Source organism: Mytilus californianus, unplaced genomic scaffold, assembly GCF_021869535.1.
Source record: "Mytilus californianus isolate M0D057914Y unplaced genomic scaffold, xbMytCali1.0.p SCAF_1, whole genome shotgun sequence".
Lineage (NCBI taxonomy): Eukaryota > Metazoa > Mollusca > Bivalvia > Mytilida > Mytilidae > Mytilus > Mytilus californianus.
The window spans coordinates 28,710,678-28,732,607 of record NW_026262581.1 but is presented as its reverse complement, the minus strand read 5'-3'; the positions used below and the strand labels follow the sequence as shown (position 1 = coordinate 28,732,607).

Here is a 21,930-nt window from a genome sequence, read left to right as displayed (position 1 = left end):
ATAAATTAGGCCGTTAGTTTTCTCGTTTGTGTCATTTCAGGGCCTTGTATAGCTGACTATGCGGTAAGGGCTCTGCTCATTGTTGAAGGCCGTACGGTGACCTATAGTTGTTAATTTCTGTGTCATTTGGTCTCTTGTGAAGAGTGGTTTCATTGGCAATCATACCACATCATCTTTTTTATATCATATGTCTTCTGTAAGCGTCACGAAGAACTCGCAGATCTGATCTTTTGTTTTCGTCGTGATCTTGCTTATATATAAAACTGATTTGTTTTATTAATTTTGATCAATTTTATACAAACTAAAGACATCAGCACATTATTGCTTTTACTGTTCCTTTGATAAATGCTCTACATATTGGACATCTTCTTAGCACAGGCGCACAGCTACCACAAGCAGCTAAATGACCACAAGGAAGAAAAACTATTGCAATTTGTTCATCCAAGCATATTTTACAAGTCTGCTGATCTTTCAGGTTTTGATTTTCTTCTTCAAGACTTCTCACTGACACTTAAAAAAAAACAAAATTTAATGTAAAATATTATGTATTCAGTTTATTGAAGCAACTCATAAGTATCCCCTCGAAATGCATACTTTAAATTTGAAACAAAGCATTTTTTTTTGTATTTTTGATTAGTTGAAAGTGGCTAAGCATTCAGTTATTATTTCGAGTTTTGAGTTCGAGTTTAAGTTTGAATTAAAGTTCGAGGTGAAGTTAGAATTTATATTCGAAAATACTCCGAGTTAGTATAAAACAAGTCGTGTTTTAATGTTCGAGAGTTCAAGTTAATAGTCGAATTTGAAATAATGATCGAGTTAAGAGTTGCTAGTATACAAATCATGTAATATTAAACGTTTAACTCGATATAAAACTGTAGATTGAACCTCAACTCGAACACAAGCTCTGACTCGTACTCGAACTTGTCTATAAGTTCAAAATTATTGCTCAAATTCGAATATGTATTCAAAAGTTTCACTTGAATAATACCTATACCTCGAACTTTAACTTGTATACTAACGTGAACTCAGACCTAACTTGATGATAAACCACATAGTTATTCCCGAGTCAATTTGGTCATAAATGGACAATAAAAATGTAAAACTGTATCCTACTTTTTAAATTGGTTCTACTGCAGGTTTCATACATAACATTTATATGAATTTAAGTAGACGAGGTGTAAAGAACAATTATACAACAAGCCTACATCACATAATAAAACTCCAAATTCTAGAGCTAGTAAACATGCGATCATCAATGACTGAAAAGGGTCAAAACTATCCATACAGTATACTTACATGTATGGATATTTGTTTTTCGTTTTTTTTTTATATAAAAATCAGGACGTTAGTTTTCTCGTTTGAATTGTATTACATTTGTCATCTCGGGGCTTGCTATGCGGTATGGGATTTGTTCATTGTTGAAGGCCGTACGGTGACCTATACTTGCTAACATTTTTCGTCAATTGGTTTCTGATGGAAAGTTGTCTTATTTGCAATCCTACCACATCTTCTTATGTTTACATAGGAATATGTCCACTAAAAGTAACTACGATTTGTAGTGAAAATACATACATTCTGGCTCTGGATCGCTCGTTGTTTCGTGTGTAATTTGCTCTGCTATACTTTTTGCAGGTTCTATTGCTGAATGTGTGTTTTCCATTTGGTGTTGGTTATAACTTGAATTTTCTTGGGTATGTTTCGAATTTTCCTCTAAACTGAAAATGGCTTCAAGTAGCCCGGTACTCGTGATATCTACAAAACAGATCGTTAAAACTTTGAGTTGAGACTGTAATTATATTCATTATTCTTTATAAAATTAATATTAACATCTCTTAATCTAAATATACGTGACACAGATCCACCATAGGACCCGGATGCAGCTTTTGGTCAAAAACTTATTAACATACAATGCATAGAAACGATAAAGATAAAAATGAAATAAATACAATTGTTTTTTTTCGATAAAGATGTTTGTAAATAAAATATAAAAAGTGATCTGTTTCAGAGTCAAAAGGATAACGAATAATTTCAATGTTCGTATCCCATTGTTAAGGCCACTCAAAATTGAATACTTGTTCATTGGACTTTTATGTACAAAATTAGGAGCGAGCGAGCGAAATTTGTATTTGTGTCTTTTTTCCTAAATTAACATTTTAGCAAGCGGTACTTGACATTTGTTGAGAGAAAATGATATCTTAAATTTTATCCTACACAACTTCTGTTTTGAGGAGAGAATTTGTTTTTTTCAAAAAATATGCAATTCTATTAATTGTGGGCGAGTGATACCATTTTGTTAATTTTATTTAGTTGGAGCGATATATCGGAACGTCTTCAGGATAAGGAGGAATTTTCTTTTTTAAGTTTTCAAAATTTTGCAGAGAGCAATTTCGAAAAAAACTATGAATCAATTTGGAGTGGCCATAGCACGTTTTTAATTAATCACAATAATTTTTGTACGTTTTAGAAGTTTTACCCATAATGTATTAGATTCTGAAACGGCGAAATGTATTTAGTCTACATTAACCCTTTGTTGACGACCAAAAACTGAAAATTAAATAGGACGACACTCTTAAGGAAGTTATTTATATACTTTTTCAAGAGGCACATCGTTTGTATATTTATAATTTTTAAGTTGTTTTGCAATAACGTGTTAAAAATAATTAAATGACGGTTAATATAATTTATTATAATACAAAGCTCAACATCCTAAAACTTTGACCATTTTAACATGCGTACGAGATAAGCGTTTTCCCCGTTTTATCAGTGATATTTGAGCCTCCTCATGGGGTTTTTGATTATGTGATTACTTGGCTGTTTTTATAGTAATTATTTGATGATCAGACTAAATATTTCATGATTATTTGATTATTTGATAATTTAGGACTGTATTTTTGATTATTTGATTATCTTGTTTAAAAAAAAAAATTAATGATTATGTGAAATAAAAAAAAAAGTATTAAAGAAACCATTGACATTAGATAACAAAACTGGTTCGTATTGATTTGATTATTATGACAACTGAATCCATTCTCTGCTAGAAGACCGCAAATCAATAAGAAAGTATCACTTGCTTAGTAGCCGAGTTTGTGCCGTCATGAACATATAGGTAGTATTTAGAAGAAATCTGCAGTGAGGAAATACAAATATTTCTTTATTTTTCATTCCTACATTTTAATCTATTTTCTGATGATAACAAAACCGGAACAATATGAAATGACCATGTTAGTGTAACTGTCCTCTCTAAATTTTCCGTCACCAGTGATACATACCTGATTTTCCCGCTTTTTGAAGAGTTTCGTAGGCTTCTTTGACTAACTTTTCATCATAACCAAACTCTGTTACAGATCTAACTGCAGGAATGTTCTTAAAATCACACAATGGCCTTTCTGAACTAGGAAGCTTATTCTGTAATTTTACAAATAAATGAGGTCCACATTGGTCAAATATCACAATACATAATTATTAACTTGACTTGCTTACACTTGATTAACGTGCTGTTTGTACCCCGTGTATAGTTGTAATTAATATACTGCATGTTTTATTTGTTTGTGTTTTGCATAACCTGTTACGGTTTAAATAAAGTTACACGTACAACTAAAACGCACCTCATCCTGTAATTTTGATTTGCAGACATACAATGTAGTAATATTGGTTGTAGTTTTCTTTACGTTCAGTGGCAAATGCTTCATGGATGTTCAGGACGAGAACAAATAGTTAACAATAAATACTGAAGGTAGGTCCTGTGATAGAGGTCGTCCGGGATGAAGGACGTGTAATTTGGACTACCACTGGAAAATAAGGGTATATTGGATAGTGACAGAAATTTTGTACCTACGACGGACCTTTCATAAAGTTGTTGCGAAGGTTCACAACGTGCAGAGAGCGGTTTTCTACATGAGGCATCGGGTTTTACGTCCCCATTCTAACCGAACGTTGCTGCCTAATAATACTCCCCGCACAGCCAAACGGACGCTCCTGTTTGGAAGTGTGTTACTGCCGCTTGGAAAAAGACCGCAATTGACGATATTGCTGTTTCCCAGTCACCCTTGGTGTGTACACATATTAATTAAGACTTTAAAAGTGTTGCTTAATTTACATATTAGCGTTTGTATAAACATCATTTTTTTTTAATTTACCTTTTCCACAATTTCAGCCGGAATATATTTGTTTGTGTGAACATCTTCTATAAAACTATCGCCTTTACTTTGTCGCACAAAAGCACAGTTCTGGTACCAGCGAGCATGTTCTACCCAAGGGTCATCACCTGGTTCCCAGTTTTTTAATCCTCCTCCACAGAAAAAGCAGCGACAATGATCTTCACTACCTTTAATATAATATTGTCAATGATATGAAATTCTTAACTTACTTGAAATCTTGATTTTTTTATCATATGTATTATATTGCATTTTCAATTTTCAATTTCGCGACTTTTTCGCGGTTCATCGCAAGCGATCCATCAATTTTATCAGTACGATTTGAAGCTCCGATGTAAAATATTCTAGCTGTTAATTAAGAACAAATTAAACATTGTCTAAGTAGTGTCAATAGGCCGATTCTGCGGCACTTGCCATTTTAAGCACAGATTCAGCATAGGAACCCCAACCCCAAACATAAAATGCAAACGCAATACGTTTCAATTAGTCTAAGGGTAAAAACAAGAATGTCTTTCAGTTTAGCACAAAACCCAAACACCTTAGAAGGATATAATCCTAGGGTAGAAACAAAATATGGCTTTCGTACAAAAGATGGAGGAACTCAGAAGTCCACAAATCGTAGACAACGATTTTATGAACGATAATGTTTTCGAGGAAAAGGTAAAGGATCAGAGCCTGGAAACCCTGAAATGGAAGGAACTCTCAACCGGTGTGATCTATAAAATCCTGGAAGTGGTGGAAGTAGATGGTAAGTTTGGAAAGAGTAAGATCCTCACCTTGAAAAACAGAGAAGGAGAAACGAATAGGGTGTGGGCCTGCAGTGGACTGAACAGAGAGACAGGACCCATGGTAGGAGCCTTCGTGAGAAGTACAGGCTTTAAAGTCAGCAAAAAGACCAAGCAGGAGTACTTCTCTTACGACCTTGTGAGAAATTAAGTCCAAAAAAAAAATAATGGGCCGGGTGGGGTACAAAATTTTTTTCCGATCCGACATTTCTGCCGGATTGGAAAAGTTTTTTTTATGCTTGAAACGGAGCACATCATGAAGTGAAGCGGAATGGAGCACATCGTGAAACGATGTGTGGAGTGAAGTGTAACGGAATGATGTGTGACGTTTTTTACGACGCATGCGCATTAAGGTCCTCACTAAAAGTGGTGGAAGGTTGTCGGAGCTTATCTTTTTCATCGTAGTAGTTTTTGAGGCAGGTGGTGATTTTCCCAAACTCAGCATCATCAATTTGTTCATCATCATCCAAAGCAGTACTAATACATTGTTCAACCAAAAATTTTGTGGACTGTGCCAATTGCAAGGTGTCGCGGTGTTTTTTCTTCTTTTTCATGATACGCCTTGAGATTAGTGTGAGTACCATCACGCCAGTGGCACTCAAGCACGCAAGGGATCCTATGGGAAGGGAGGCTATAATACCTATACCGGTCAAAACTGAACCCATGGTGCAGCTGGTTAACACCAAACTGCCCACAGAACAAACACCCAGTGCTACAGATACAACTTTGTCCAGACGTTTGTAGATCTTCAAGGTATGTTGATACTTATGTATATCCGCGTTGAGTTGATCTTCCATACATTCGACTCTGGTCTGTCGGTATCCAGAATCTAAATCATCCATTTATTTATAGGAGCATACCGAGGAGGGGAATATTTTTGAAGGGGCTGTTAGCACCTAAGATCAGACCAGCTCCGTCGTGGAATTGCTGACCACGCTTCAAGGAGAGTCCATCACCATAGGTGATCCGGGCGTTTGAAGGTTTGAGGTAGAGACCGTTGCCACTAGGTTTCACGGTGCAAACGCATCCACCACGTTTCAGGTACAATCCAGACCCTGAGGCCTTGTTGACGGCTACACCACCAAGACCACTCAAGGCTCCAACACCCAAGGCGGGTAGAATAGTTTTTGCTAACATGGGGAGTGCCCTCATTGCCAGCCCCGCCAACATGGGTAGGAAGCCACCCACCTTCTGCATGTTTTCCTTCAATTGGGTCGCACTCAACTCTAGGACCATACCACCAGTACCCTTTTGTAGGAGCTTGGCGATCTTTTGAACCTGGCGGGTGGTGAGCCACATCTTGTGTTCACCTTGCAGGTTTGCGTGGGACAAACGAATGGAGACCGGACAACCTTTCTTAGCCGCCCGTTGTAGTTTATCAGCTTGACCTTTTGTCAAACTCAAACCATGTTCGTGATAAGTCATTTATTTATACCTCACGAAGATGAAAGCGGATGGTGAGATGTTCACCCCTGAAATCGATGGGCCTACCATCTTGATCGGTGAGATACGTTTGCATGCGATTGATGGTTCGCAAGGTCACCGGCAAGTATACTAGATTCTTTGGGGTTTGAATGATCTTCATACCAGGACCGTCTGCGGGAAAGAAGCTGTAGATGGTAGACTGCTGTGTACCATTCACATAACTTCCATGGATGATATCACTATTCACCAGAATGCTGTTGATGCTGATGATATTTACAATATGTTCCCCTTCCGTATAGCCGTTTGTGATCATATCGAATGTGTAAATCTGCCGCTCGAATCCCAAGACGGCGTTGATGCTATTGACAACGTTGAAGTCTACTTGATAGTGTCTGGCGAGGGTCAGCGTTGCTCTTAGGGTCGCCCGGTTGGCATCGATGATGATCTTCGTTTTGTGTTTGTTGAGCCGTAGCCGCCGCTGGATCTCATTGTTGATGTCTTCGATGTCATAGGAACCTATGCTTAGTGCGATGGGAAACCAGTTGGCACCATCGTCGGGGGAGTAGCGGAAGGAATTGTTACCTGCGTGAATGTTGGGGATGGAGTTATAGGTTTCCAGGTTTATCAATGCCATCTCGTAGGCCTTGGATTCCTTGAGTTGTAGTGGGGGGTTGAATCGGGTAAGGATTTGACTATCGTTTCCAGAGACGATGAAGGAAAACCCATGCTTTGGGTCGGTATTATCAACAATTTGCTGCAACAATGTGTTATCCATTTATTTATGGTAGACCATTGTCACATATGTTTGCTTCCACTCTTCGATACCGTCATACTGCTCCTTGAGCTGTTTTCCAGCTTTCACCACGATTGCGTAGACCTCGGCGGGACGACTGGCAAAGAGGAGTTGTAGGTGAATTTTATCCATTTACTTTTAGTACACAACGTTCATCTTTTGACCATCGGATTCAAACTGTAGGATTCTGTCGGAAATGACAAGTGCAAACGCCTCGGTGTTGGCTGGAACATTACGGGCGAATTCGGCTCGGATCTGAATATCCACCGTAGATTCTTTGAGACGCTCAGACTGATGACTCACATCAATCACAAACAAGGGGTACAAGTCGATGTAATCGGAGAGATTAATACCACCATTACTGAGGAGACTGTCCATGTTATGGAATTTCTTTCTGAAGTCGGAGGTCTCTTTGAACACTCTGGCGATCCTATTTTCGTTGAAAGCTGCATTATAGTCGACTGCTGGATAACGTTCAGCGTTGAGGGTGACATGGATATTTCGCAATCGACAGTGTTCGAACACGGCAGCATTATGGGTTTGGTCACCACTTTTGTTGGTTTGGAAGGCAACAATGATATATCTAGGTTTTTCGCGACCACTCTTGGCAGCTAGACGCCAGTTAAACTGTGAGGCTTGGGGAACGGCTATGGAATCACACTGTCTCATGCGAAATCCACAGTGGATCTTGGATTTACTTTGGATGGTTTTGTACAGTTGCATCTTATTTTCGTCTGAGGGGGTGATGTGAGGGACGAACCACGATAGTTTACTCAGGACGATCTTTGCCGGATCGTTGACGGCAGCTGCTCTCAAAATGGCATTAGCATTTGAATCGCGAACGAGTGAGAGTTCGTGCCTGAACCCGTACACTATTTTGTTGTAATCATCTGCGAATCCAAAAATATGTTTTAGGGGGATGGCAAACGAAAACGATCCTTTGTTGGTGGGCTTGGTGATAATGTATCCATGGCGGGCTGCAAATCCAGTGTTCTCAGCCTCAGCATCGGTGGAAGAATCCTTATACCACAGTTGGTTGAGACCTTGCGATTTGGAGAAGTCGTCGGGGTAGGTTAACATTCCCAGCATAGTGGTGGCAATGCCGGGGTCGTTAATATGTTCGATCTGCTGACCGGAAAGCCTGTAACTGATGCTCTTGAAGAGATACATGATACCATTATGGGTGAGCGACACAAGATCGCCATCGGCATATGCTGTATCATCATTCTTGAGAAGTCGACCTTCTACCACGAGATAACTTTCGGCGGGGTGTAGGAACAAATCCTGGGTTTCGATGTTGATTCGGATTTCAGCACCGGGATTGTTCAGCTGGGCACCGGCTTGTGGTTCGTATTCTCGAACCTGATATTCCTGGAGACTTTCGTCGAAGGTCAACCCTTCGGTGATTGTAAGGATGTTAGACATAATGTATTTATTTATAGCGTTGGACGAAGTCGTGGATGGTTTTGATACCAGAGCCGGAGATTAGATTGTTTAACCGAACTTGCTCTGGCTTCTTGCGTTGAACACTAGGCTGTTGAGGGGTTTTAATACGTTTCCTGGGGCGGGTCACTTTATCAACCACATGGTCGACGGCTTTGGAAGCCCCTTTTTCAACACCTTTCAAGGCTGCATTGGTGGCAGCGTTCATGGCCTTACTTCCTAGGGTTTGGGCGGCAGAGGAAGTAAACATGCGTCCAGCCAAACTGGCGATTGTGTCAAACAGTCCTTTACCACCGTAGGCGTACTTTCGAGCGTAACCTTTCTTGATTTGCAACATTTATTTATAGGATGCTACGATGCAGTGCCTTATATTCCTCGATGCTGATATGTCTACCCCTTTTCATAGCATCGATAATCGACACAATTTCGTTGCGCACACCATTGTTTCCTGCTCGGTATGCTGCAGCACACAGTTCCAAGCGACCGAGAAGCTGCTTGAAGTTGGAAGGAAGAAACACGGTTTGCAGCCCACTGCCAAACTTATCCTTCTTGTAGATGTGGGATACGATTTCCTTCCACTTGTAACTCTTATTCGCCTTCGGGGTTCTCGAGAGGGTGGAATTGCCTTGATACATGGCACTGGAACTTTTCAGGATCTCTGCATAGTCGTAAAGGTCGTCGGGCTCAAACGATTCTGGTTTCTTTTTCACCATGAGTTCCCAGAGGCCGAGGGTTCCTTTGTACCTCACACCATCCACGAAAATATCATCATCGTCAAAAGTAACTGGTGAGTTTCCGATGAAGATACCATCGTTTTCAGATCGCAAACCAAAGGTGTGGTCGGCGGAAGGAGTCATACTGAGTTGCAAATACTGCTGTGCTCGAGGTCCGAGGACGGTGTCTGTAGGTGGTGCGATGGGTAGTGGGTCGGCAAACTCGGGCGGTGGAGGAGGGAGGGCTGGCACTGCTGCAGGTAAATTGTTTTGGTGATTTTTGAAGCTGCTTCCCGCTGAGCCTCAACCACAGGCTTGAACACCCTGGAAAGGTCTCGGCTGAGTCCAATCTTGTCGAGACGATGTTGCATGTTGCTGGCTTGAATGCTCCGCTTAGTTTCATGCAACTCCTTTGCGAGCGCCTCACGCTGCTTAGGGTCGGTAATCTTGATAAACGTCATTTATTTATAGGAGCGAACGCTGTTGAACGCCCCTAAGCGTTGGTTCGAACGCCCCTTAGCGTTGGTATGAACGCCCTTAAGCGTTGGTGTGAACGCCCCGAAGCGTTGGTGTGAACGCCCCTAAGCGTTGGTGTGAACGCCCCTAAGCGTTGGTTCGAACGTCCATACGCGATAAATTGCACATGAAGGTATTACACAGCTGATACGGATCCCTTTTCTTCGGAAGATTCAAGTGTCTTAGGCAGAGGTCTTTACGCGGTTGGCATGGGTGTGTGCACTGGTGGCCTCGAATCGTCTTGGCAGGGCATTGGGGTTGTGGGGGACGCTGCACCTTACCATACAGACGGCCAGAGTTCCATGCGTCGAAATCACCTCTACTGCTATCGATCGGGCGGATGATCGTGCGACCGCATTTCCAACACATACTTGTCATATCGACCGAGTCCCATTCGTGCTTGCATTCAGGGGGTGGTCGTGAGGGCTTGGGAGCATTCTCAAACTCCCGATCCAAGTCCCGTTGATTCTCCAGGAAAAATTCCTGCAAGTGATTCATTTTTTTTTTTTATTTTATACCTCATAGAACTCTTCTAATTTGCATCGATATTTTCCATTTGCCTTGGGGCTTGTGAGATCGATGGTTACAAATCCATAAGGTTGGGACCAGCAATGCTTACACAGAGCGTCGAACTGTTCCTTGGTGAGATCGTTGCAGTGATCGCGTCGGATGTGGTCGAGATTCTTAGCATCTTGCTGGAAGAGACAGATAAAGTTTGCATTTTCTCGGATCGTTTGTCGGGGTAGTTTGAAGTAGTTCTGACACAGGTAGAAACAATCGACGTTGTTGTGACGATCGCGCACGTAGTAGTCTTCACACGTGTTCTGTTTGCTCAGCATCAAATCGTCGAACACCATGAGGTTCTTGCGACTGGGGTCGAGTTCCCGGGGGTCTGGTACATCGCCCCCTTGCTCGAAGAAAAAAGTGTCGATACCACTCGGGTGTTGTGGTGGCGGTAAGGCGTCGACCACATCGATCAACGAGTAGGGTGAATTGCTCTTACACTGTAGGAGGTCTCGGATATCTTCCTTAGGGAAGCCTTTTCCCAGCGCTTGCTGCAACAGCTGGTAGATGGGCTGGTGAAGCGATTTTCCGAAGACGTACAATCGATCGTAGTCGAGCCATCCATTGCGCAGGAGTAGGTTGTTCAACAGCGTTGTCTTACCACAGTCCGACTTCCCAATGATCAACCCTCTGATCGACCGCTGCGGTAGGAGGTAGTGATTGCTCCTCTTGGGAGCGTTGGCACTGTAGGAAATGTCTTCGACGTTCATTTATTTAAATAAAATAACGATGATCTTCTGCGTAAAATGTCGTAGGAAGACGGACACAGTTAACCCTGGTGAAACAATTACCAGCAACGGGCGACGGAGGAAGGTTGGCAACTGCAAGGTGTGCGGTGCCAAGAAGTCTCAGTTTGTTGCTACAACCGGTGCAGGGTTCATGAACAAACTAATCAACCGATTACCCATGGAAATGCATCTCCCCGGACACAACTTCACCGGGCCAGGGACTAAACTTAGCAAGCGACTACTCCCCGATGGCACCCCAAAGGCTTGGTCAAAACCCATTAATCGAGTGGACCAGGCTGCATATCACCACGATCTCTGTTATGCCCAGCATAAGGATACCGCTTCACGCAACTCCATCTGTGACAAAGCTATGCTAGCCTCGCTTAACACCATTCCCAACCCTACTACTCGCGAACGCATGGACCGCAGCATCGTCGGACCCATCATCAGTACCAAAGCTCGATTCGGTCTGGGTATTAAAAAAAAAGTTCGCTGGACCGATGATTTAGCTGAGGAGTTGCACAAACCAGTTCGACGTAAGTTTCAGAAACGCCGTGTGGTAGTGGGTGGTGTGGATGAGACCTGGGCGGCCGACCTTGTTGATATGAGTGCCTTTTCTAGGGACAACAAGGGAAATAAGTTCATCCTGAGCATCATCGATGTCTTCTCCAAATATGGCTGGTTGATACCACTCAAAAAACAAGAAGGGGGTGACGTTGCGGGATGCCTTTCAAGCGGTGTTCAAGGAGCGTATGCCCAAGAAGCTTTGGACAGACAAAGGCACTGAGTTTTACAACAAGGATGTAAAGCAGCTGCTTCAAAAGCATGATATTGAGCTCTACTCCACCGAGAACGAAGAGAAGTCGAGTGTGGTTGAACGCTGGAATCGCACCATGAAAGAGAAAATGTTCAAATATTTCTCGGCCAACTCTACACGCACCTACATCAATGTTTTGGATAATCTTGTTCGCCAGTACAACACCACCAAGCACCGATCCATCAAAATGACCCTTGTCGCCACAAGTCATAAGGAGTATGAAAACAAGGTGTATTGGAACCTTTATGGCAACATACCTCCCATGAAACCACCACGATTTCGTGCTGGCGACAAAGTCCGAATCACCAAGAAGAAAGGTACATTCGAGAAGGGATACACACCCCGCTGGACCGAGGAAGTATTCACCATTTCCCTAGTGTTGAACACTCAGCCGCCCACCTATCGCCTCAAGGATTTTAGTGGTGAGGAAATTCAGGGATCCTTCTATGAGCCCGAACTTCCAAAAACTGATCAAATCATCTACCGCATAGAGAAGATCCTCCGCAGGCGAACCAAGAACGGGATTAATGAGGTGTTTGTGAAGTGGAAGGGTTATCCTAAGAATTTTAACCCGTGGGTCCCACAATCAGATCTACAATAATCCTCAACAACCTTTTCGGTCTCAACCTTGAGACTGGAAAGATTTGGAAAACTAAGCATGCTTCAATTCGACAAAAACCCTCAATGCATCCAAATCCGACTGTAGACGATCGTAAATTGATTTGGTGATGGGTTCGTTGTCAGTTCGTGGGAGTGGGAGATTCAGCACGTGAAACTTTTGCATGTCCAGGTCCGCGTTTATCATACCACCGTTGGTTGAGACGCATTCTGACTTATTGACTTTGCTATCTTCTACAGTCATCACCTTTTTTGTGAGTTCTCTGATTGATGAGTCATACTCATTTTGCATTCGCTTGATGGTCATCCGCATCTGTTTACACTCAGAATCTAATTTATCAATATCTTTCATACCATCTTTCAACTCTTGGGTTACCCACCGTTTTGTCACAGCATCCGAGCTGTCCTTGGGATGTCCTAGGCTAGTAATGCGATTGTCGTTCATATCCAAATCCTGCAGCATTCGCCAAAGGGATGCGCGCTTTCTTGCATGAGATCCAAACTTATCCATTTATTTATAGAGTGAGAAGACCGCGTCCTCTAGCGACTTCCCCGCCGACAGCATATTCAACACGTACAAACAAAAGTGGCCACACACCACCGAGCCTCGCTGCTGTAATTCATCGGTGCTATATCGAATTTCAGGCTGTAAGTAGTTCACCATCTCGTCAGGCGGTGGCAATCCATAGGAGTCAAAGTAATACTTTACCGGCCCACGTTTATACCAGCAGGTCCAATGCGTTCCAGGACCTTCCCAGCTATCGTGATTCAAGATTCCACATTCGATGCGGCGCGGGCTGGGTGGTAGGGTATCTCGCATGAACAACCCTCTGAAACATGGGATTCCTAGGTCCTTGGTGGCTTTCACAAGGTCTACATTCGAAAGAGGTTTATTGGGAAGGGTTATGTTGTGCACACGTATGCTGCTCATTTATTTAATCCTAGCTTGCTGAAGTGTTGTAAAATCCTGTAATAATTTTTGGTAAATTCCGTCATCGCTAAGATCTTTTCAGCTTCTTGTTCTTTAATCTCTTCAGCCTTTCTCTTCTCCAAACGGTCTCTGAGTTTATCTTGTTTTTCATAGAGTTCCATCTTCTGGCGATATTCATTAATACATTCTTGACCCGAACCAGCATACCTGGTGAATTTTGTATAATTGTTGCATTTACTTTTACCCATTACTTTATTTATATGAATCAAAAGTGACCTTTAGATATCCTTTTCGATTTTGTAATGTCCATGGGCAAGAGTACTGATCCCATCCTCCAGAATATGTCGCTTGTCATCCTTGGCCGAGAGTGCTATTTTGTTGATTTCCTCGGTGTAGATCTGGTGAAGGCGGCTGCGGATGATGTTCATCGGCTTACATATTTCCAGCTGAGTGTCTAGGCATTGTTTGTACTCAGCAAAGGTGATGTTTTGTTTGATGACAGACTTTGTTACTCCTTTTGCTCTCTTGGTGGTAGTGTGGTCGTTCATCTTGTAGGAGTATAACTTTGCCCGGAGACCTACAAACTCTGTCATCACTTTACCACCACACTCGTCCTTAAACATTCCAACCACCTTTTTGTTTACACCGGTGGGAATGCCTGAAGGATGTTCGGTAGGGTAGCTGGAGGTATCGAATTTTTCTTGGACGTGTGGTGTAATGTCCTTGTAAAAGTCCTCGGTCTTAATCTCATAGGCCAAGCTGTCAATGTCGGTAAAGAGCAGCTGGGCGTTGTCACAGTACATCTTCCTGATGAAACCGTAGTGAAAGTCATACATCAGGGTCTTTGAGATGTCCAGAATGCAGGCTCCCAAATACACAGGCTTATCAAACTTAAGCTTGGTCTTTTTCATGTGGACGGCTGCTAAGTTGTTGGTAAAGACGACCCGACGATCGAAGTTGGCTTTGGCCACAAGCTTAAGTGCCTGCTTTTCACTATTGACCAGTTTGACGTCCACCCTCTTGCGGATGTTCTCCATGGTCTTTCCGAAAACTGAGACATTCATAAGTTTGAAAAAGTCTTTCCCAGAATCGGTCTTAGCTTTGGTGCGGAGAGCGGTGTTAAGATCGATGTAGTGTTTGAGCCATGGGGATTGTCTAAACCTGATAATCCGACGTGTTTTGGTGAGTTTCATGCCCATCGTCAGGTACATTTTGAGATTTCCGTAGTGGAGAGTATACTTTTCGCGCTTACCTAGGTGAGGCACTAGCTTTCGCACCTTATTTATCTCCACATTCTCTGGAGCTAGTGGATAGTCATTGTGGGCATCATGAAGCTTTTCGGGGTACTCCAAATCACACTCCACTATGGCACCATATTCATGGTCATCGGGGTACTCTAGGATCTCCTCAATCTCCTCTGGTTCTACCCACTCAAAGTCTCCCGTGGGCAGAGATTGTACCATCGCCCATCCGTAGAGGTTGTTGGCGTCAAGATAAGCCAAATACTCAGTTGGCTGGGAGCTATCAAAATTCTTCATGTAGGGATTGTTAGCCTTGCCATGTCGATGAGAGATCATGGCGACACCTCCTCTGGTTGCATTCTCAAACATCATCAGCATATCAGGGTCCGAGAGGAGTTCTAATCTCACTCCTGTACATTTTAGCATTGCATCGTAGGATAGTCCTGGAGATGTGAAATAGTGTGCAGGGTCAAGTTTATAGTTAGCCATACATATATTCCTGAAGTCCTCAAAAATATCCTCCAATATGGCTACATCACTTTCCAGGTATAGATTGTGGTAGTCCCGCAAAGTCTTACACCTAAATTCCTTAAACACCTGCTGAGCATGTGCATAGTCCTCGTCGCTGATGTGTGTGCCATAGAGTTTGCTGAAGAATTCCTCCTTGGGTGGTAGTTGTGTTTCCTCTAGCTTGGCAGGTCCATCCATGTAATCATAGGGCTATACTCCCTTCCTGATCATCAGTTCATATCGATCGCCAAAGCACTTCTTTATTGCCCCGAATTTGTTCCTTTGTAAGATTCCCTGCCAAGGTTTCCAGGGAGTTCGGTAGAAACCTGTATGAATCTATGAATCTCATCTCCAATGCTCCATCTACTTCTTTCGAGAAGCTGATGTATTTCTCATCGGTGTTAGGGATGCAGTTTATCTTACCTTCTCCAACTCCTAATTCGCTCACAAAAAGATGGGCGTCGTATCCACTCAAGTTGTGGAAAACAATGGGTACATGTCTTGGAAGTTGGAAGTCCAAGTTGCACTGGTTGTGTGCTGCGCCGCGATACTTACCTGTGAGGTGATCGTGGTCGCGAACCTTGTCACCAGCTAATTCACCACCGCAAATGTGACAGTTTGTGGTTGCTTCAAAAATCTCCTTATCAGCGTCGGTCATCTCTATAGGTTTGTTTTCCTTGTAAAGCTTAGCAATCTCCCTAACTTCCTGCTCCATGCACTGTACAAACTTTTTAGCTGCATCCTCTCCACAGTAGATGACTGAGTCTTTGTAATCACCGTGAGCATATTTCACCCTATAGCAAAAACCTGATGGTCGATGTTGTTGATATGCCTTTGTATAGGCCTGTGATGGATCTGGCTGGCAAGTGTCGACCTTCTCCGTAAAACACTCGAAATCCGCATAAATGATGAATGGAACCCTCATCAACTTTTTGTGGTTATGGAAGGCTATGTGGGTTCCTTCCTCTGGCATCTCGATCCTTACTGCATCCTTCTGACTGCAATACTCCATATGCTCATCCAGGATATCCTGTCTTGAGAAGTGAGACAAACACCTGCGGCAAAAGAACAGTTCATGACCATGCTCTGAGATTTGACAGCTCAAAAGTCGAGATAGGCTCTTAATCCAGCAATAGTGCTGCTTGCTCTCATTGGTCAGGAACAGAAGATCCACATGTCTCGAACCTGTATTCTTAGATATTCTGAGGGGATATATTTGGAGGTCCTCTTCTTCATCTTCACCCTTCTTTACACCGTCAAAGCCAAAGACGTTAATGTTTAGGTCGGTATTCTGCCTCTCAAATTTGTCAATGGCCTTTAGCGAGACTGGAAACTCAATGCCATCAAAATTGAACTCATCAGCCCACTTTTTGTACTGACCCACCCGTTTGGTACAGTTTTTGTCAACTTCTTCATGATGTAGGGCTGAAAGAATGGCCCAGCGTAAGCATTCCTGATCAGTATTCTGCACATTGATGATAGCTTTCTTTTGAGCGAGCGGTTTTGGCAATACTATGTAGGAACTGCCTTTGAGAGGTTTAAACTTGTTTAAGTGGATTTCTAGCTTTTCAATATGACCAAATGTCCACCCACTACCTTCACGCATGTATTTAGCCATATTTTCTTTGACCTTCTCGACCATAAATGCTATTTCCAACTCAAGGTCTGTGGATTCGGTGATGGTGGTAAGGGTTGATCTAAAGTGGGGAATGACGTAGATATTTTCTCCGGTCGCTGGGTTTGTTTTTACCATCTCCACCTGTAGTACTAATTGCACTTTTAGGGCCTTCTTTTTGGTGAGTGCATCTGAAATTGTGCTGGCGATAGTGCTTTGACTTACATTAAAAAACGTTAGCATATCATGCTGTTTCAAGGGTTCAATGGTGATTGTGCCCAATACACCTTTCAATGCATCGCGTCGGTTAACAATTTTGATTTCCTCTTCAACGGGGGCATTTTCAATGTTCTTTTTCACCAGTTCGGTCAGGTCAGCTCTCCCTAGTCGGGAATAGTTGGTAATTCCCCGTCTTTTAGCAATGGTTTTCAGCTCCTTCTTGGTAAAGACCTCTTCGCGGGTAAATTTGTGGGCGGTTTTGGTCTCAATTAACTTTACCAATTCACCCTTGGGTTTCCTACTGTATCCCTTAAGTCCCTCCTTCTTCGCGATTTCTCGGAGTTCTTTCATGGTGTTTTTCACTACGATTTTCCCTCCGACTGGGGTATCCTCCTGCTGGCGTGGTTCTTTGCTGTGTCTCCAGCAGAGTCCATCTTTCCCCGGTTTACTCTTGCAAAACTGTCCCTTCTTCCTTTTCAGTGGAGCACCACAAGTTTTGGGTTCTTCATTCTCTTTGAACTGATCCATATTCATATCAACACTATTGGATGCCATCTCTTTATTTATTCCAATTTGGGGAATGCTTCCTTCTAAGGTATTTGGGGCTGGTGTATCTCTGACATTTTGTGTAAAAGACATATTTGTATTTACCCTAGGATTACATCCTTCTAAGGTGTTTGGGTTTTGTGTAAAAGACATATTTGTATTTACCCTAGGATTACATCCTTCTAAGGTGTTTGGGTTTTGTGCTAAACTGAAAGACATTCTTGTTTTTACCCTTAGACTAATTGAAACGTATTGCGTTTGCATTTTATGTTTGGGGTTGGGGTTCCTATGCTGAATCTGTGCTTAAAATGGCAAGTGCCGCAGAATCGGCCTATTGACACTACTTGTCTAACATAATAAGTTGCGACATATCTTACTGTGTTTTTTTTTTAATTAACTTTTATATAAGACAAACTTGAAAATTTTACTTTATTTTCTTTAATAAATAAAGAGTTGTATACCTGTAAAAAAGAATCCAGCGGTTGCCATTTCGTCTGGCGACTGTGTCAAATGCGTTGGCCAATATTTAAACGAGTCCAGTCTAGATACTCGGATGGCGTATTTTGGATACTTTGGGTTTTCAACGCAAATCCCCATCATCAATTGTTCCACTGGGGCTTTGCTAGTTATATCTGTGGTAGTTATTTGACCTGAGGATTGGTGGTTTGGTGTGCTTGCATTTCTATTTGAAGTCTCTAAACCAGTTTGTGGAATATAATTCAAGCTGTTAACATCATTAGTCGAGTAATCATTTGGTATTTGGTTAGATTCTGTCCTGGTTATATCGGTATTAGACACATTGTCTGTGGTGTTGTTAAGACTTTGATTTATTCCAAGAGGATTAGTTTGTACACGTCCACCATAAGTATTTGAAACATTCCATCTGAAGTTATTTGAATTTTGATTAATTGTGTTTGCCTGAATTCTTTGAGTCTCTGTTCCACCATTATGCATATTTAAGCTCTGTCGAGGATCGTTACCATTAACCGGCAGTTTATTTTTGTCGTGCAATTTCTTGTTCCATTCAGTTCCTACGTAAGAAATATCACATGTACCAATACTTACTGTACCTTCTGATATATGTTGTGAATGTTCCATGTATTTAGAGCCGATATGTTTGATAAAATCACATAGCGGAGAAATTTGTTGGTGAATTTTTATTGGAGAATAATACGGTTTCCAATTTTTATGTATTATTTTGCATTTAAAGCAAATAACCTCATCGTCTTTTTCTAAATAATAGAAACCAGCTCCTGCAAGTTTGGTTGCATAAACACCAAGAATATTTGGAAATGTTGCAAAAGTTGACAATCTTGTGCCTTCATATTCCATAGGATCTCTTAATGATTTTGTATCATTTATGCAAACTGAGCGGTCATCTGGAGGAAAGAATGAACATTCCTGGAAGACATGCTGTTGTAACATTCTTATTAATGGATAGACAACGTCTTTACAGGTCTATATTTCCCTATAGGAAATCAAACTTTTGTTTTTGACATATATTGACATTAAAATCTTATGAATGTTTTGAAATCACTATCAATCAATAATACGTCAAAAAGACTAATAATTGAAAACTCCTGAAGCAGCGCTATAAAGAATTGTTCATGTATGTAGTGTTCGTCTTGATTCATTCCCGTTCACTTCATCTTTCACGATCAGTCAAAAATAAACTTTTCTATTGAGAAAAATACATGTTTGCATCTTCATCCGTATACGACGTATTCAAAAACATTCTAAAACATAATCGATTTTCATTAAAACATGTTTACATTTAATTAACATAACGGTACCAACATATTTGATAACGAAAAGGGTAATGGGTGACATCTTACAAATTTAACATATATTTTGTCAAAAAGAAATAACATATGTTGACGTTTTAATTGAAACACAAGATGCAAGGATACTATAAACACTTACATGTGATACTTTTCATGATGAAATGCAACTTGGATACATTTGTTACTGATGCAATGAGTATAAAAAGCAATATTGGGATCAGGTGTTATCATAATGCAAAGTATAAAAAAACAAAGATGTAATACGTGTTTGTAAAATGATAAAAAAGTGTTCAAGGACAACCTTCAGACAAGGTTAAATTATCACTAACAGTATCACATGATTGTCACGTATCTAGACCAGAATTTTCCTACTTTCCACTTTGTTAAATAGATCACACTAATAAAAGGGAAAAGAGACAATTATCCTCTAATAATAAACACAAGTAAATCTACTCTTTTCTTAATTATAATTGATCTTAATATGACTGCAAATTTCCTAATGATTAGTACTTTGAGTGTTTTAATTATGTTCACTTATATGACAAGAAAGATTTGTTATCATTATTATTATCATTATTGAACGATTTTTCCTCTATCACCCTGCTCATTATCTCCGTAATTCTTGAATCACGGTTTTGAGACGTGAGACGGCATTATCAACGACGTCTTAATGTCCGAGGAGAAGTTTTAGCGATGTCACAAGACGTTATCAAGCTTGATTTCGTCAAGCGTAATACTATCTAAGGGAGGGGAAAAGACCAGTAATAGAACGATAAACAGATTAACGGGTTTTCTACGTACAGATATCGTAAAATATCATCCGCTCGACACGATGTGAAGCTATTTTGGTAGTTCGATGCGCTCACTCGCCAAAAAGGGTTACAGTATGGCTCGCGGTTGATATTATATTTTACGATATCATTCTGAGAAAACCCGATAATATGTACTAATTCATATACCACTTGAACTGATATAATATTTGCCTTTTATTATAGGGAATATATATTTAAGGTATTGATAACAGAACTATATTCACAAAGTACCGATATCAGGTTGTCTGCATATTGATATCGTAAAATATCAGCTGCGAGTCACAATATGAAGCTTTTTGTCGAGTGAGCGCAGCGAACGAGATTAAAAAGGCTTCATATTGTGTCGAGCAGCTGATATTTTACAATATGAATATGCATACAACCAGATAATCGATTTATCGGGTTGTATTTGCGTATTTTGCATGATAGAAACAAGTGTTTTCTTTGTTTCACCAGCAAACCGGAAGATGACGTGATAAGTTCGGGTCAAACTTATCAACGTCGGTTCTTATATTATGACGTCAGTGATATGTCCGGGTCAAATTTATTAAGGCCGGGTTAACGTATTTGACGTCACAAAGCCGTGATATGCAATTTTATTAAGAGCTGAGCAGAGTGATACAGACAGAGGGACGACCGATAATTGCATATATTGGTTAATGACATTCGCAAGCCAACGAGTTATTAGAAATATATAAGTCAAAGTATAGGACAGCGAAGTTCCTTTGACCCCCTTTTACAGTCCGACATGACCGTGTCTGTAGTGACGTCTTCGATATCAATGAACGTAATCCATGAACAAGTTAGTTACGCCAGTTTCTAAAAAGGTATGGAGTGTTTCGCAGTATCATAAATAACGTCAACATGACTTCAGTATACCCGTATTTAATATGTTCTCCAATCCGGGACATGTTCCCAATTCTATATATTTCATTCTATCCAATAGATCCTAAACCACATCATGAGGCAACCTATTCGAACCGATATTTGTTACGTAATAATTTCAAGATGCCGTGAATATCGAATGAAAATAATAGCTTTGAACCGTAATGATGCGAAGTAATAACTGCTATATTATTACGTCAGAATTACCCTTTCAAAAATTAAATTAAATCTCCTAAATTCTTTCATAAATAAAAACACCGTTTTGGAAGCTTGGTTGCATCTATGTGTATTTATTCCTGTTATCAAAATACACGTCCTTATGTTTACCGTATTCCCATACATGTATTCATTCGAGTGTTCGCGTCTTTTAACAAATATTTACCATTGGTCCGAATTGGACCTTGAAAGTAGCAACTTATGTTGCACAATTCAAAAGTGGAAAAATATTTCTATGATATTTTATTGCAATTCGAAGTTTGGAAAAAAAACTTTTTTTGCAATCATTTGTATGGTGGCTATTTTCTAGTTTGTATTTGTAGATACATTTGTATTTCAACGGTGTTGCTTCCACTGTGTGATGATATGTGTTCAAAATTTTCTTTCTTTAGGTAAAATATTTTATGAGAACACTTAAATAAGGTTAGCTGCACACCTGGTGAACTCTTCCCATACATTCGTTTTATATATTAGGCTTATTGTTATTTTTCGGTTAATTATGTTTAATGATTAAGAACATAAAGGCATTTTATTAAACACATTGTATTATCCAACTTTGATGCTTAAACCCGCAACAATTTTGTTTTGCTACTTGAAGGGACGATTATTTCATTT

General features: G+C 40.9%; 1 protein-coding gene across 1 annotated transcript in view; it reads right to left on the bottom strand.

Annotated features, from left to right (window-relative positions):
• Nucleotides 1–251: 251 nt before the first annotated feature.
• LOC127701338 (inhibitor of apoptosis protein-like) overlaps nt 252–21,930 on the bottom strand; it is a 72,105-nt gene continuing 50,426 nt past the window's right edge. Inside the window, exons 2-6 of the mRNA XM_052205232.1 lie at nt 18,080–18,501; nt 4,137–4,324; nt 3,270–3,405; nt 1,573–1,752; nt 252–510 (exon numbers count right to left, since the gene is read on the bottom strand). Coding sequence (XP_052061192.1) covers nt 311–510; nt 1,573–1,752; nt 3,270–3,405; nt 4,137–4,324; nt 18,080–18,218 — 843 coding nt within the window. The 5' untranslated portion in view covers nt 18,219–18,501 and the 3' untranslated portion in view covers nt 252–310. The remainder of the gene's footprint in view (nt 511–1,572; nt 1,753–3,269; nt 3,406–4,136; nt 4,325–18,079; nt 18,502–21,930) is intronic.